The sequence below is a fragment of the Gekko japonicus genome, unplaced genomic scaffold, assembly GCF_001447785.1.
Source record: "Gekko japonicus isolate JY-2015 unplaced genomic scaffold, Gekko_japonicus_V1.1 scaffold1410, whole genome shotgun sequence".
NCBI classification, from domain to species: domain Eukaryota; kingdom Metazoa; phylum Chordata; class Lepidosauria; order Squamata; family Gekkonidae; genus Gekko; species Gekko japonicus.
Window position 1 is genome coordinate 223,104 of NW_015168693.1, and position 17,641 is coordinate 240,744.

General features: G+C 43.5%; 1 protein-coding gene across 1 annotated transcript in view; it reads right to left on the minus strand.

The window, feature by feature from the left end:
• Positions 1-260: 260 nt before the first annotated feature.
• Positions 261-17,641, minus strand: part of CLVS1 (clavesin 1) — an 83,534-nt gene continuing 66,153 nt past the window's right edge. Inside the window, exon 4 of the mRNA XM_015415468.1 lies at positions 261-348. Coding sequence (XP_015270954.1) covers positions 261-348 — 88 coding nt within the window. The remainder of the gene's footprint in view (positions 349-17,641) is intronic.

Below are 17,641 nucleotides of genomic sequence, written 5' to 3' on the forward strand. Positions count from 1 at the left end.
AAGGAAGGGAAAAAAACATTCTCTGTTTTACAATCAAACTCTTCTCTCTAGCTTAGTATTCTGGGCCATAAGGAATGTCCCCTTTGGCTTTGGCCACACAGACAGATGGCTGGTGATGATCATTACTTGCTCAGCAAAGATGGAGAACCTGACTTCAAGCTGAATGTGTATTAATATGTGTGAAACCTGTCTCTTGCTTCCTAGATTTCTGGCACTATTGAAGTCTGGTGATGCATTGGCATGTCTTGGTGAATTCAAACTCAGTCTAGCGCCAGCAGTGGCTGGGTGTTCTCGTTTTCATTCTGATCTTCATGTTTCAGCATCCCAGGCTCCACCACTGACTGAGACCTAAAACGGAAGTACAGCTGTTAATTTTTCTTAAGCAAAACATGTTTGCTGAACATTTCACTTCTCTAGAGGTATTCATAAATCTAAGTACATATTCATGATGTCCAGAAATTTTGAACCCATGGCAGGGAAACAAGATTTTTTTTAGCAGTTTCTCCCCAAAACCAAAAATGTTGGGGAACATTGAAATATATATAATATTTACTTTGCAACCCCAAATTTATGTTACTGCTTTTACAACATTTACAACAGCTCACAGCATATTATTTGACAGGTTTATTAAATTTAAAATGATACATTATGTTGGTTTCTACCATTTAAATTGTTAATATATCCAATATTACAGAGGGAAGGTTGTGAGCTACTGTTCCCTATGCTACTTGAGCACATACATCTTAGCTTTTAACATCTGAGAGATATGAAAAAAATAAAAGTTGAAAATAGCAAACACTCATTTTGTAATAAAAGAATGTATAATACTTGGCCAGAAGCAGAATCATATAGTCACTGTATGACTCCAGTGAACAATGAATTCATGCATGTCCTAAGAACAACTGCAGACTTCATTACACTTTGGACCCTAGTTCTTCTTGAGTCCCACCACACCGCACCTCAAAAGTCAATGACCTTTAGGTACAAAACCAGCCGAAAGAATGAACACCTGGGAAGGCAGTCTTGCAGTTACAACTTGTAACTGGATTGAAACAACATCCTCATGGTTTCTTCCCTCCGACTTTTTTTGTGATGGATACCACTGTTCGTCTGTTGGTTCTTCTAAACTGCATTGAGAATTTCCAAATCCAAGATTCCAACAATCTGGAAGAGTCATATGATAAACCACACTGCCTGCTACAGCCACAGCATAGAAAGGCCAGAACATAGATGCTGTGTCAAGCTAGCTATGCTCCTCAGAGTTTGTTTCAAACAAGTTCTTTTGGGCTGGTGACTAGTTCTGTTTTGAGAGGAGTCCCCATGCTTTCAAATAGAGAAAGAAGCCTACATATGTTGTGTCACCTACTACAGCGTTTGAGTAATACAACTGCAACCTCACCTTTGGAGCATATCAGTCTTGCTTTCACGGATCACAATAGTAGTGTGGCAGAATCAACTATGCTTACTAACTGCCCACTTAGATGCCCAAGAATTTTGGGGGGAGGAGAGGTGGTTGTCAGTAATTGGCAGTCCTAAGCACTCAAACTGCACCCAGATGCCACAACAGAAGGTTCTAGTAGAGCCAGTACTGGGCCAGGTGCTACCACATGCCAAAATTGGCATATCTCCCTTAAGGCCTGCTATGTTACTATATTACTACTTTGCCAATTAAATAATTTAGGAAGTCTGGAGTACATTTTACTTAACAATAACCTTCATGAAACATTTTACCAATTTTTGGAGCACCTTCCTGCTCAGGACTGCTGCAATTGGTGTTGCTAGACCAGGACTGTGGTCTCTGTTCCCTGTCATTTTCTGCTAGTCAATAATGTAACCTATAGCAGGCTGCCTGCAGAAGTACAGTTTCTGAAGATGGCTTTTAGGAACATAAAAGAATTGCTGTACTAGATCATCAAATCAAATTCAGACCAAAGTCCATAACTTCACTGAGCAATCTGATTTCTAACAGTTTCCGGCTAGATATCCCTGAAAGTTTACAAGCAGGGCATGAAGATACCCTTGTTGTTTGGTGTCACATCTGGAACTTGGAGGTATCCTGTCTAACACAGCTATTCAATTTAATTATCATAACTAATAGTCATTGACTGACATATTCTGTATGAACTTGTTTGATCCCAACAGACATTTTCATCCCTTCTTTCATTCTCTTTGCACAGGGTATCCGGTAGAGTGATCTGTGATGGTGTACCTGATTGCATTTAGGAAGCACAGAAGTCTAAGCATCTCCTTTCTTAACCTATGTAGGAAATGTATTACAGCATAGCCAAAAACGCTGTCATCTTAAAATACCATTAAAAAGGCTGCATTTTATGATTAACCAAACTGATAAAGGGGTGAGGTGGGAAGCAAGAGATTAGGAGCCAGGAGAAGAAACCTAGAAGGCTGGAGCTGAGAAAGTACACTATATTTATGCTTTTCTCCCAAAGTATTTTTTTAAATAGAAGTTACCCCCAGTGCCTCCAAACTGTTTTAGAACTCACTTTCAAAAGGAAAATACCACTGCCACTCCCCTCTCCAGATCATGGCATTTGAAGCAACTATTACATACAGTCCCATTCTTGGTGCTTGAATCAACCATTAGCTAGTAACATGAAAATAATGTTAAATGATTGTTAAACTTCAGCACTGTAATATTCTAAATGTGTCCCTTTGGGTTTCAAGTAATGTCTGTATTAATAACTGAACACTGTGTTCCAAATCTACTGTAGAATCTACCACACAAATTTGAGACAGTTAGTGATTCATTCACACTGAATGCCTTCTAAACATTAGCTAGATTTAGAAAGTACAAATTATGTTCCTCATAAAAATCACCAGCAGTTACTCAACAACACTGCTGTGTAAAAATAGCACAGCTAAACAGAACATTGTTATGCCTCCTTGAAAAACACTAATCTAAAAGAGTTTAGAATTAGGGATTGAGTTCTAGTTGGCCACAATCTCTTTAGCTACGTCCCCTCCCCCCAGTTAGAAAACAGAAGGCATCTCTTTCTGCCCCACCAGGTAGCTCTCCACACATTTGTTCTTAACTGAGGGGGGTGGTTAGAGAAACTATCCTGGAGCAGTTTATAAAATATTAAGTCTAAACTTCAGAGTGCTACATATGAATCATTTAAACACAGCAGGGAATAAGAAAAAATTTAAAGGCATTATTAGCTTGTTCATTAGAGACCCAGAAAAAGTGTCTTTTATGTTACTGATAAGCAAGCAAATACTAGATGGCATCTATGCTAACAAGAAAGAAGCCCTAATATACAAATTGGTAAGGGCTGCCATTTTGTAATCCTACATGTCGCCAATTATTTGACTAGAAGCAATAGCAAAAGACCAGAAACTACACCACTCTCTCTCATACACACCCAGCCACTGTATCTGCGTTCAGTCCTGTCAGTCTCAAAATGCCACATGGCATGAATTTGTAGATTTAGGCATTGTGAAGCTAAAAGTAGAACTACACACTACTTTGTGTGCAATAAAAATCCGATGGCTGTTCTTTCTAGGCAAACATACTTCAGGAAGGGCAGTCTGAGCTGTGAAGGAATAGGGTTGCCAACCGCCTGGTGGGGCCTGGAGACCTCTTGGAATTACAACTGATTTCCAGAATGTAGAGATAAGTTCCCCTGAATAAAATGGCTGCTTCGGAGGCTGGACTCTATGGGATTATACCCTGTGTTGAGAGAGAGACTGATATTTGCTTTTTATGGAGTTATATCTGCTGACACACACACCACATGAACTGTGCATACAAATATACCCATAGGCTTAAGGGAAAGCTGCTTGAATCACCTGTTGTGAGAGGTTTCACATAGAAGGTACCTGCCTGCATTTCATGTTAATGAAGCTTGCAAACACATACAGCTCCTAGCCTTAGGGGAAGAGAAGCACATTTTGCCATTGTTAGCAGAAACCACAGCTTAAAGACAAGCAATCCCCCATTATTAGAGGACTTGATGTCACGCAATACACGGATCTGATCTACATCTGAATTGCCATTTCCTGGCAGATGTTGCTTTGATTTCCTGGGAAAGCCGAGATCTATCTGCACATCAAGGAGGGTCCTGATGCCAAGACTTCACACCTGACCAGATGGCTTGTCCCTGAGTTAGAGTTTAGAGTTTCAAATATTGGCCAAACCCCTAAAGTAGACGCCCTTACTACACGCACCAATGGTTGTAGTCATGGGACGGACTAACAGGTGGATGGATTGCAGGATGGCAAGGTTGCCACACACCCCAAAGATTCACGTATAAAAGGTGAAGACCATGTGTTGGGTCTTTGCTAGCCGCAAACCCTTCATCATCCTCTGTCTGCTTTTATCCCCTAAAGTCCAGCTTGCTATCCAACAACCCTTTGTCTATTCTTGATCTCTTGGTGTGCGCAGCCAAGGAGATCCATACTTGCCGACTGGTTCTGGCAGTGTGACTTAGAAATGCCCCTAGGTACTATTTTCCTTATCCCTCATTCTTCATTGCAACAGACAAGGCTTCAGGAACAGATAAGTATGAACGATACCTACCTACCTCCTAAGTAAAAAGGAACTATTTTTCTATTTCTGTACTCCTAAAGAACTTGATTGTATGTGTGTGAGATTCTGTCTTGTGTGTATGCAATTTTGATATTATTCAGTAAAAGACAATTTGCTTTGAATTCACCAATCTTGATTCTTTCACTGGGACATCCTTGGGGTGGTTTGGACTTCCGTAAACTTTGGCAGGAACCCATATTAAATTTAGTTCGCCATCTGCTGTAGATAAAGCAGTTTGACTAACACCTGAAATCCCTCTCCAGGCTCTGTCACCAAATCTCCAGGATTTTACTAATCCAGAGCTGGTAACCCTAAGAAATAGCAGAGGAAGCAGAGTCATAATTCACCCTTACCGCTTGCTGTCTTTCCCCTGCAAATGCCTCCATGGGGGGGTGGGGTCTGACAACCTTATCCATTCCCCTACCACCGCAACCGCAAATCAACCCTTCAGAAGCACATTTGTTTGACTGAGAAAGTGGGATATAAATATTCTAAGCAAACTAGTTATCAAGATGGTTTTCAATATTCTAGAGTTAAAACATTTTTAGAATGTATCATGAAAGTTGCCAGGTCTGCAGCATTTCAAATTGCAAGAGTTATAGGTAGGGTTGCCAATCTCAAAGTGGTAGCTGGAGATCTCCTGGCCACTTTGGAAGGTGGACTGTATGCCATTGAAGTCCCTCCCCTCCCCAAACCCCATCGTCCTCAGGCTCCATCTCTAAAATCTCCAGGTATTTCCCAACCTGGAGCTGGCAGCCATACTTACAGGGTGGAGCCTTCTGATATCATAAGATAGGAGCTGGTGGTATCACACTGAATAGCGGCACTAAAGGTACACACCGCTAGGAATTGTACCATAGCGTGTCTGTTGCTGTGCTAGGGTTCTGGCAAGTGGCGGGGAGGTTGGGGAGGGACACAACATCATGTGCAGCCCTAATATATGTAAACACAACAAATGTAGCTTTGAAGAAGAGAGAGCTAGTGACGTTTCACCGCACAATTAAAAAAAAATAAGTATGCAGTAAACATGAAATGTAGTTGAGCTCTTTGTGCCAGAGTATTGCCACCAATCTCCAGTTTACATATACAGTAGTCATCACAAGCAGGTATGCTTAGAAGTCTTTAAAGAAGCTGTTAAATGTGTGGGCCAGGTGACAGCCCTGAGGTTTCAACCTTCTGCCCTAAGAATGTGCCCCAAAGCCTGAGTTTCAAGGCCCGAGGCAGAGAACTGACAACGCTAAGAATCGATCTAATACAACAAGGGCCAACAATAAAATGGAGTTGTTCCCTGGAAGGCCAGATAATGAAACTGAAGCTCAAATACTTTGGCCACCCAATGAGAAGGGAGCACTCACTGGAGAAGACCCTGATGCTGGGAAAGATTGACGGTCAAAGAAGACGGGGACAGCAAAGGATGAGATGGTTAGACAGTGTCATAGATGCAACGAACATGAAATTAAGCAAACTTCAGAGGACGGCGGAAAACAGGAGGGCCTGGCGAGATCTTGTCCATGGGGTCGCGAAGAGTCGGACTCGACTGTGCGACTGAACAACAACAACAACTTTAAAAGACAATTAGTAGGTCAACATGGATCCTAGTACAGGAGGAAAAAAATCAACAATGCAGAAAGAGAGAGAGCAAGAGTGTGGGGCCTCCAGAAATTGACAAAAGGCCTGAGAGAAATGAAACATTTTTATCTGGCAGCAAAAGGTTAATAAGCTCAGTACCAGGCACATGATTCTGGAAGGAGAGTTGCAAGGCCAAGGCACTGCCACAGAAAAGGAGAGCACTCTATTGATTTTTGTTCTGTAAATAAATAAAATGTTCTCCTTTATTGGGTCCAAACTGAAGGCATATTGGCATATGGATATATTATCATACACTGGATACTGAGTCTTCTGCCCACTCTTAGTAATGACTCAATCACAACATAACAGCTACCCTTATTCTGCTTGTATCTTTGAACATATATATCTGTTGCCAACTGAATGTGACACTTCATGCATCTGATGAAGTGTATTGCATGCAAGCCTTCAGAAAGGCTGCAGACCTCCAGAAATGGGGGCGGGGGGGCAATGCTAAAGAATCCTAGCTACCATGGCTATATCTGGTGGTCTCTGACTCACAAAAGGAATGCCACAATTAATTCATTGGTCTTTAAGCTGCCAAAAAATACTTTGTTGTCACGGATCATTTGTTTTAGTTTATTGCAAAATTTTAATTTTCCCTTGTTGTCTTGAGGCACTTAAAGTGCCTTACAAACAGTCATAACAACAAGATAAACTCATATAATACAAGAAACACATCCCCCCCAATATACAACTTCAACAGCAGAAAACTAACACTTTCATGCCCACTGACATATCAAAAAGCCTTTTCAGCTTTTTTAGAACTATGAAGTGATGGGTCTTGCCACTTGAGTAAGTTTTATATAACTGCAGTGTCATAACAGAATATTCCTACAGTTGTGGATTTAGCTTCTGTTTCCAGCTTTTAGAAGGCACAAATCTGGCAAGAGGTGGGGCCCACCACTCCATGGACAGAGGGATCAAAGGTCCCTCTGGAAGGGTCAGTGGGGCAGGACTGAGAGGTAGAAGGGTGAAGCAAACAGGGAATGCTTTCTTCATCCAAGGTGCACAGCGATCCCAGCTGCTTATAAACCCTCCTAAATAGTATACCCATATGCTTATTTGTTTGCTTCTCCCTTTTCCATTTTCACCCAGCAAGTTTCCATGGCAGACTGGCAATTTGAACATGGGTCTTGCATACCATAGCTGAACTACACTATGCTGATGCTCAATATGGCTCTTCTAATAATAGGCCAGCACAGATAAAACTAATACAGTCTGGACTCCTGTCCTGCCACAAGAACAAAGCAAGAGCTGAAAGGACATAACTCACACATATAAGAGCAGCTCAGTTACATATAGAACATATGCAACATATTAATGAGGCTTTAAGCATTTAGAACACATTCTGGATAACAAAACTTGAACTCATGAAGATCAGATCTCTCAAGAACATGGGCCATGCTGCACACAACCATTCAGTTCGTGACAGAGTATTTAAAAAGCCTGCAAAGCAGTTCATTCAAGAAACTGAGCCAACCATAGAACAAGAAAATGCATATCACAGAGTATGCAAAACCCATGTAGGTGCACATGTACATACAGATACACACAGAGTATCTCCCCCTGCCCTGGACCCTCTTAGCTGACTTGCTCTGCCGGCTGCTTCTGGTGACAGACTACTTCTTCCATTTTGGTGGCCAGCCTTCACCATTTGCCTTGGTAGTGCTGGCAGCAGTCTTGGGTGCCGGGCGGGAAGACTACCTGCGCTAACAACCACCCCATCCAGGAAGTGTATGCGGGGGGAGAGAGAGAGAAGAGGAAGAAAACTTACAAGGGAAAAAGAAAACCCCAGCTGACCTCCCTATATTTTACCACCATTATCCCAATCTCCAAAAATCTACTCTACTCCCACGCTGCTTTCATCAGTGGATTGTATTTTCTTCTGTGGTAACTGAAAAAGTTTCCATTAAACATGGAAAGTCCACATTCTGTCATGACCAGGTTTCATTTAATAAATGCAATTCTTGCAGCCTGCATATGCCTGTTCTCAGTCTTTTACTTCTCCCGTTATTTTTTTCCTTTGTATTATTAACAACCTTATTTGCTAAAGCCCATATGAAAAAAACCATGACAGTCCTGCTGGGCTTTCCCCCTCGAGTTGAGCTTTGTGCCTTTCAAACCAGTGCACTGTAACCAATCAATCAGACCACACTGCAAAGATCTATTCACTTGGCTCTCACCGCCCATCTGCTCATTTCCCTCTAATTCTTTGCCCATTACACCAACTCCTCCAGGCTATTATCGGTCAGTGATTCATTCCTTCTTCAGAAAATAATAATGAGGGGAAATGTTTCCTTCTAACATGCACATATTGATTTTCTTACTGATGGAGTGTGAAGGATTTGATATTTCCAATAGCATTTAAGGCTTCTTTATATTTGGTTCTTTGGCAGCATTGACTCTTATGTCTCAAAAAACTTGATCCCTCAGGTAGAAAGGAAAAAATCCTTCTGTTGTATCTCTAATCAGGAAAAGAATCAGTAGTGGAGCCAGTAGTGAACACAAGAAGGGTGTTTCCAATGAACACAACAACTAAGTTGTGGTGGCGGCTACAAGCATGGACGGCTTCAAAAGGGAATTAGATAAGCATATGGAGCAGAGGTCCATCAGTGGCTATTAGCCACAAGGGATAGATAGGGACTCTGGGGCAAGTGATGCTCTGTCTTCTTGGTGCTTAAGGGGGGGGGGGTCAACAGTGGGAGGGCTTCTAATGTCCTGGCCCCACTGGTGGACTTCCTGATGGCATCTGGTATTTTTGGCCACTGTGTGACAGAGTGTTGGACTGGATGGGCCTTTGGCCTGATCTAACATTAGCATCTCTTATGTTCTTATGTTCTTAAGTAATTGAACAGGCCACAACTTAGCCTCAGTAATTCTAACTCAGGACCTCTAAGTCGGGGGTGTAATGAGGGTGAGGAAAGTGAGGCACCTGCCTAAGGTGCATAAAGCCAACGGGCGCATAAACATATATAAAATGTGCATCTACTATCCCAAGCCACTGTGCCATTAGGAAAGGGCACATTTCTATAACTTCAAATTGAACCAACCAAGCAGGGGCGGCTTGTCTATTAGAGCAAAAGAGGCAGTGCCCCATAAAGCTCACCTCCTTGCTGCTTGCCTCCTTTACAGTAAAAGTAAAGTAAAACAAGACCCTTACTGAACTTAGGTGTGCAAAAAGAGAATTTGAGGGACAGATTGCTCTTCAAGGAGCAGAAAACCAGCCGGAGAAGCAGTTGGGCCTTTGGATAACCAAGGGTAGAAGGATTGCTAAAGGAAATGGCAAGATGGCAGAGAAGCTCAATGAATTATTTGCATATGTGTTCACTGTGGAAAGTGTGGGGACATGTACCTACTAGGACATAGCCACTCTTTTCAGGAAGAGTGTCTGAAGAACTGAATCAAACTGAGGTAGGGATGCCAGCCCCAAGAGGGACCTAGGGATCCTCTGTAATTACAGCTCCTCTCCAGACTACAAAGATCAGTTCCCCTGGAGAAAATGGATGCTGTGGAGGGTGGACTCTACGGCATTGTACCCGACTGGGGTCTCTGTCATCATCAGGGTCTATCACCAGGAGTCTCCCAACCTGGGTTTGGCAGACATACCGCCCCCAGCCTCCGCTGGTGACCAGGGAGGACCTGGCAACCCTAAACTGAGGTGATGAGAGATGAAGTTAGACCTACTGAGGAAATTAAAAACCATTAAGTCTCCAGGTCCAGATATACCCAAGAGTTCTTAGTGAACTCAAATGTGAGACTGTTGCTCTGCTAACACAGATATATAACCTATCACTAAAATCAGCCACTGTACCAGAAGACTGGAAAGCAGTAAATGTTACACTAATTTTGTAGAGGGGTCCAGAGGGAAACCAGGAAATTCCAGGCCAGTTAGTCTACTGTCTGTCCAAAGCAAATTGGTAGAAACTGTAATCAAAGACACAGTTATTAGGCTGACAGAGGAACAAAGCCTGTTGAGCATGGCTTCTGCAACGGGAAGTCCTACCTCTCCAACCTTTTGGAGTTTTGAGAAAATGAACACATATGTAGATAACAGTGATTCTGTAGACCTTATATGCTTCAACTTTCACAAGGCTTTTGACAAGATACCTCACCAAAGACTCCTGAGTAAGGTAAGCAGTCATCAGATAAGACGATGGGTCTTTTTTTGATTAATAATTGATTAAATGTCAGGAAGCAAAGAGTAAGAATAAATGGACAGTTCTCACAATGGTGGGAAGTAAGCAGTAGGGTCCCACAAGGATTGGTACTAGGGCTGGTGGGGTTTAATTTGTACCTAAATTATCTGGAACTGCGTGTGAGCGGTATAGTGTCCAGTTCTGCAGACAACAGAATTATTCAGGATGGTAAAAAACAAGGCTGACTGCAAAGAGCTCCAAGGGGATCTCCACAAATTGGGTGGGTGGGCCACAATGTGGCAAATGAAGTTCAAAGTAGTTAAGTGTAAGGTGATGCACAATGGGGGGGGGGATCCCAGCTTCAAGTATATACTAATGGGGACTGAGAGAAACCTTGTTGTTGTAGTGGATAGCTCAATGAAAGTGCCAGTCTAGTGTGCTACAGCACTGAAAAATGCAAACCCTATGTTACTAGGAAAGGGATTGAAAATAAAATGACTGATATTATAATGCCCCTGTATAGATCTATGGTATGGCCTCATTTGGAATACTGTGTGCAGTTCTGGTGGTCATTGTATCTCAAGAAGGATATTGCAGAGCTGGAAAAAGTACAGAAGAGGGCAAGCAACATGATTAAGGGGTTAGGACACCTTTCCTATGAGGAAAGGCTGGGGCTTCACTTTAGGAAAAAGATGACTAAGGAGGGACATGATAGAGGTTTATAAAATTATGTATGGCATGGAGAGAGTTGACAAACAGACATTTTTCTCCCTCTCCCAAAATACTAGAACTCGAGGGCATTCAATGAAGCTGATGGGCAGTAGATTCAGGACAGACAAAAGAAAATACTTCTTCACACAAGGAGTGATTAAAATGTGGAATTCGCTGCCAGAGGATGTAGTGATGGCCACAGGCATAAACACCTTTAAAAGAGGATTAGATAGATTCATGTTTACATTACCATTTTATAGTCTGATGTATTATGTTATGGCCTATGGCTAAGACAATAAACTTATACTTGACTTGACTTGACAGATTCATGTAGGGAAGTAGCCAGAGGCCTCTGACTAGGTATGACTCAGCTGCAGGTGGTGCCAGAGCCCTGCTGGGACCACCTGAAGCCAAGCAAGGGGGCCTCGCCTCATCTGCCAGGCTCTCCTTCTTCCTCTTACTCCTAGCAGGGCAGCAGGTGAGTTCAGGTGTGGAGAAGGCAGGCAGGGCAGCGGGCCATGTCCACATGGTGAAGAGAATGGCAGAGGAGGCAGGTAGGGCAGAATGGCCCACCCCAGCACCTCAGTGTCATGTGACCTGGTTGGCTTTGGCTGAGCAGGGAAGGTGAGCGGTTGTTGCACAAGTGCAACATTTCTTTCTGGCTTTCTGCCGCCGGCTGGGCGCTGGAGTTGCCGGGTAGCCTCCCTCAATGGATTATCCTCCTTTCTATAGGATGCTGTCTTGCTTGGTTCCTCTCCACAGCAGAATTCTTTATTTTAGAACTGGGATCTTCTTATGTTCTTATTATATGCATGAAAGAAATTAAGCACAAAATTGAGAGAGTGGTATTATCAAGTGGTTGGAGGTCTGGTTGTGGACACCGGTGGTTTGAAGCCGTGGTGAAGACCACACCATTTTCCCTTTAAGAAAAGCAAGTATGACAGCTCACAAGCCTACTGAACCAAGGTAAGAAACTCTTCTTAAGTTCATTTACATGTTATCTGTTTAAAAACTGATTACTGTAATTGAGTGTTCTTAGTGCGCAAGGGACAAAGATGGGGACAAAATCAGAGTTAATTTGCTCTAGCTATGCCCACCATTTTTTGCCCTTCACCTTAGCTGCCTCACTGGACACCAGCAACCACTGCAACCAAGTGTTGCAAATTTCCAATTTTGTGTGGTAACCTATATGTTCATAGATCCATGCCGCCTCAGGTGGGCACAATTTTGTATTCTTGCCTTGGGCGCAAAATTAGCTAGTTACAGCTCTGCTCAAACTCTTTTTCCAGTAATGGTCACAAAACTTGAGCCTCTTCTTTCTAGAGTCTCTGGGAGTTGGCTTTAAATATAACACATTTTCCTTCTCTTACAGAGGAAAGGAAGATGTAACTAAGATCACTGCAGAAGGTAGCAAAGCCAAAACAGAGGAGTCAGGATGACTTGGCTACTGTACATGATCTCTCAAATAGTTTTCCATGTTCCAGTGCTACCAATGCTACTCTTTACTTGGAAGTATTTTATTGACTTGGTAGAAACTAGGTGAGTACACTGAAAGAGCACAATTTGTAACAACGAACTGCCAACTCTGGATGGGAAATTCCTGGGGATTTGGGGGTGGAGCCTGGGGACAGCAGGGTTTGGGGAGAGGAGGGACCTCAGCAAGGTATAATGCCATAGAGCCCACCCTCCAAAGCAGCCATTCCCCTCTCCACCAGGAAGCTGCTCTCTGTAGTCTGGAGAGCAGTTGCAATTCTGGGAGATCTCCAGTGCCCACCTGGAGGTTGGCAACCTTAATGGTGAGGTGATTTTAATTTTTATTTGGGTGGCAACTCTTAACTATTTGATATGGAAATCTACCTGAAACATGAGATGTCTGTGTAAAGGCTGTACCATGCCATTTCAGTATATTTGAACTGGTCCTCAGACTGGGGGAAATTGTATGTTGTTGCTAAGCAACCATCCATTTGCACAGGTTACTCCTTGCTGGAGTGATGAGAGGGTCTGCAGGCCTGATCTTCCTTTCTCCCTTCCTGGCACACACAGAGGCTGACAGGAAGCCGTAACAAAGATATAGTTAAGGAGGAAAACAAAGGATTCAGAACTAGAAAATGGGGCAGAGAACTGAAGAGTAACACTTGACCCTTTAAATGATTTGCAGAACTGAACAATGTTGCTGCCAGCCAGGAATACTCATCTCTCTTTCATTTCAGATTACTTAGATGTCTTCTCCTTTCTTATAACTGGTCATACGGTATATACAGACGTATACAATGGAATTTAGAGCAATAATATAGACTCTGGAAATCATTCTAAACTCCTTCCTTCTGCAGCTATTTTTGCCTTGATTCCATCCACTGAGGTAGCACTGTCATTTGGCTTGGTCCTGTCTTGTCTTTCATCTTGTACTTTTTTTCTTTTTGCTGTAGATTGTTCCCCTGGCCTCCTGAATGTATGTGCCACACACAGAGGAAATAGAGTCGTCATAGTAACTTGATGTGGAAATGATTTCCTCAAGGCTGAGGAAAAATGCAAGGGGGCCTTCTTTCTCTCATCGCCACAGAATGTATTTTGAACATTTGATGACAAACTTCACTGGCTGAATCCTCACAGGCTTAACATACTGTCAAAGTATCGTTACTGTCAGATCTCTGTTTCTGTGATTAGGGATTCACCATATTTACAGTTTCACACATCTCCGACAATATGGAACAATACAGACTTTGGTAAGAATATCAAAAGACTGCACATCTATCACTAAGTACATAATAGGGACTATAAACACTTTCTATTGTACCAGGTTTTTAGTTTATAACAAAGAAAGGCAGGGAGCTGCTGTTGAACACACGCAACATAAAATATAGAACAATGTATACTGTATGATTGTACAAAAATAATAGTGCAGTGGTTCCCAATCTGTGGGCTGGCCGCCCTGGGGGGCAGGGTTATTGTAAGGGGTCTGCAAATCCATCCAGCTTGGAAGGTTTCTGCCTTCCTCTACTTGTACCTTCCCCCCAGGCTTGCCTCCATGGCTGCCATGCGCCCCCCCCCCAGCTCTGGGTCACTGTGGCTGGCAGCTGAACTTCATCCGCCAGCTGGATTGCTGTAGCGCAGTCCGCCTCCCCAACTGGGTCTTCCTGCTCTGAGCCCCATTCCAGGCAGACAGCACTGAGACATTCTCAGCCAGAGGCCTCCAGGTGAGCACTGCCCCAGTCAGGGCTGCTTTTTTGCTCACAAGGAAAACGGCTCTTCATGAGAGGCTTGGGTGGGACATATTAACTGCCAGCGACCACCCCCTCCCATCCCCAGTGACAGATGGAAATGCCAAAGACTTGAATGGTGTTTGGTTCGTGGCTTCTTGAAGGGCCCGTCAATTGGCTTCCCTACAACCCCCCCCCCCATGTTTGGCAGCCTGGGAAGGCTCAGACTGCATTTTATTCATTTTTTATTATTATTTCAATTTATATACCGCTAGGGTTGCCATCCCCCTGGTGGGGCCAGGGGATCCCCCAGTTTTGGGGGCCCCAATCCACCGCCAGCTAAATGGCCAGCAGGGGAAGTCCCAGCCCCAAGCAGCAGTGTCCCACAGAGACACCGCCTATGCAATGACATCACCGGTAGTGACGCCATCATCTGGGGCCATCACACAGCAATGCTCTAGCATTTGGGGGGGAACTCTATGGTTACCCTACTTTGTGGGGGAGGAGCCGGGAGACCCCGCTGCAGCAAGGTGAGACTTGGCAACTCTATATACTGCTCCTCCCCCATTAAGTAGGGCTCAAAGCGCTTCACAACAATATTAAAACAGAGATAATAAATATAGTTAAAACAGTATAAAATACCACACAATATTAAAAGCAAACAATTTACAACTGATAGCAGTGGATCCAGCATTAAGCCCCCCAAATACACTTAACTGGGAAAAGCCTGATGGAAAAGCTCAGCCTTACAGGCCCTACGTGTTGGTGTGAGCGACTCAGCATGCGACACTGTGGGGTGCTACATCACTGTGGGGTGCTACATCACTCTAAGAGTGTATCGGCATTATCTCCTTGATTGGGATACCTCTCTTTGTCTTAACCTGTCTGTGCAGGTCTCTCCTGTAGATACAATGCCCTCATAGTCCCACATACATGATGTTGGATTAGCTGGCCATTTATGATAGGGGGAGTACTCTTTAGATTAGGCTTCTTTCTCTCCTTTCGACTGCAACCTGAATGTGAACTGGATCTACTTGAATAAATGTAAGTTTACTTTGGGGGGGGGCCAATATACTCCTTGCGAGATTTATTTACTGCACTCTCCCTCTTGACCACATCAGGGTAGCCTGGTAAGTGTGGAGGAGGAGGGGTCACCTCAAATAGTTAATGCATCTGAAGTGAGCTCTGATTGAAGAAAATTCATGTTGGAATAAGTTTTGTTACTTGTTAAGGTGTCACTGGACTTCCCATTTATTTTGCCACCTACATTTGCAGTTGTGGAAAAGCCCTGCAGCTTGACATCTGTGCCCAGGGATGTGACAGTGTTTGAGGTCCCCTTTCCTTGTGCCCATGTGCCCATTGCTAAGGCCATGCAGACAGGGCAGACAGGCTTCCCTTGATGATGCCTGGATCCAGCACTACTGAGAATTCTCTTCACTAGGAACATCTTATATTGCAGTTTAATCTTTATTATGATATCTGTGAGCTTCTTTAGCAGCCAATTCATCACTGAAAGGCAAGATTAAAATTAAAATAAATATTTCCACCAATTGTTCTGTCAAGGAGTGAAAGCTTATTGTGTATCCAAGTGAATTCCCATGAGTACAGACTAACTGCTGTGCTAGTAAAGAGGTCATTCTAGGCAGCTATACCAGTAATTCCAAATTATACAAACAAACAAAAAATGTGCATCCACCCATTTCAATGTTATCTGTAGATCTGGCTGCCTGGGTGAAAGCTTCTGGCCTTGAAAAATGTCTTAATCATGCTGGTGAGACTCAGAGGGAATGCAGCTCTATTGATTCTCCTGTATCTCTCATAGCTTTCAATACCATTGACCCTTCCAGATTGCAGGTATGACATCTGTGCAAACGGCTGAGAGCGGTCAGCCAGGTCTTCAGTAAGAAATCTGCATTATGGCCTGGGTCCGACCTACCTGAGGGACTGCCTTTCCCCGTATATACCCCCAAGAGCACTTCGGTCGGGGACCCAGAGCCGTTTAGTGGTTCGGGGTCCCCGAGAGGTACGGTATGCTGCGACAAGGGCTAGTTCCTTCTCAGTGGCGGCCCCTACCTGGTGGAATGAGCTCCCGGAGGAGATCAGGGCCCTGCGGGATCTTTTGCAATTCCGCAGGGCCTGCAAGACGGAGCTCTTCCACCAGGCTTTTATGTAGGGGCTGCCGCTTCCACCATTACCACCATTACCAACGATAGAAAGATCATTAAAGTTGGAGTGCCCTTGATAGCCCGGCGGCGAGGTGAACTATATGACAGCAAGACAATTGCCATCCTGTAAAAAGCACAACCCCATGTATAAGTGTTTCCTGGATCGTTATCTAACATGTTGAAGCACCTGTATGTAGTTAGCTTATAATGTAATAGCTAGCAGCTGGGAAGTGTCAGGGTAATTGTTTGACAGTTGGTCATCTACAGCTCAAATATCAGTTTTGACAGCTAGTGATCTAGATCTCATCTCAGATCAGCTAGACTAAGTGATTGATCGTGCGGATTGGTTGCTTAATTAGCAATTAGCAGTGACAGCTGGGCTAGCATATAGGGCAAGGATGAGGAAGCCAGACCACAGAACACATGTGATATAGAGACAAACTAACATCATGCTGGTGGATGCAGGTGTGTGAAGAGCATGTGAAGTTGGAAGAAGTACCTTCACACTCTTCAGAACTTCCACTCTTGCATCATTGCTGCTAGGAGGACTGCTACTCAAGATGTCTGCTTTGGAGCTGTAAGCTGCTTAGGGTCAGTGTTGAGATGCTAGTTAGATAGGTTTGTTGTTTTGCCTTTGTCCCAGTGTACATTCTTTCCCCCTACTTGTATGTTTTTAATGTTTTTCTATCTTTTGTAAATAAATTTCTAAAATTTTGTTTTTAAACATTGGAGTGAGTTACTAGCCCAGAACCCAAGTTTATTTTATTCCAGTGCTAAAAACTTAAGCTACCAAAAAGATGTTTTTCAATTGGGCATGATTAATTCCTATTTTTTTACAAAATCTTGGCCAGCTGACATCATTGGGGTACTTGGTATACTCATAGAGGAGATAAAGTAGAATATGGATGAAATAATGTATCTGAAGATGGGGGTCAGATAAAAGGTAGGTTGGTGGGTGGGTGGGTGGGAGTGAGAGAAGGAAGCAGAGAAAGGTGAGCATTTGGGGGTTGTCAAGTGGAGGGAAAAAGAGAATAGTGTGAAGAAGAGGATATAGGGGGGAATGAGGTACCCCACTATGAGTCCACTCTACTGGGCCTGGCCTGGCAGTCAGCACCTTGCATAATTTTCCTGGGCAGAGGCTGCCAGAGAGAGGAAAGGACAGAAAACTGAAGCCGGAAGGGCAGTTATAGGTAGGTTGGATGGTGGGTGGGTGGGAAGGAAGTAGGAAAAAGGGGAGAGGCTAAGGGACCTTTCAGG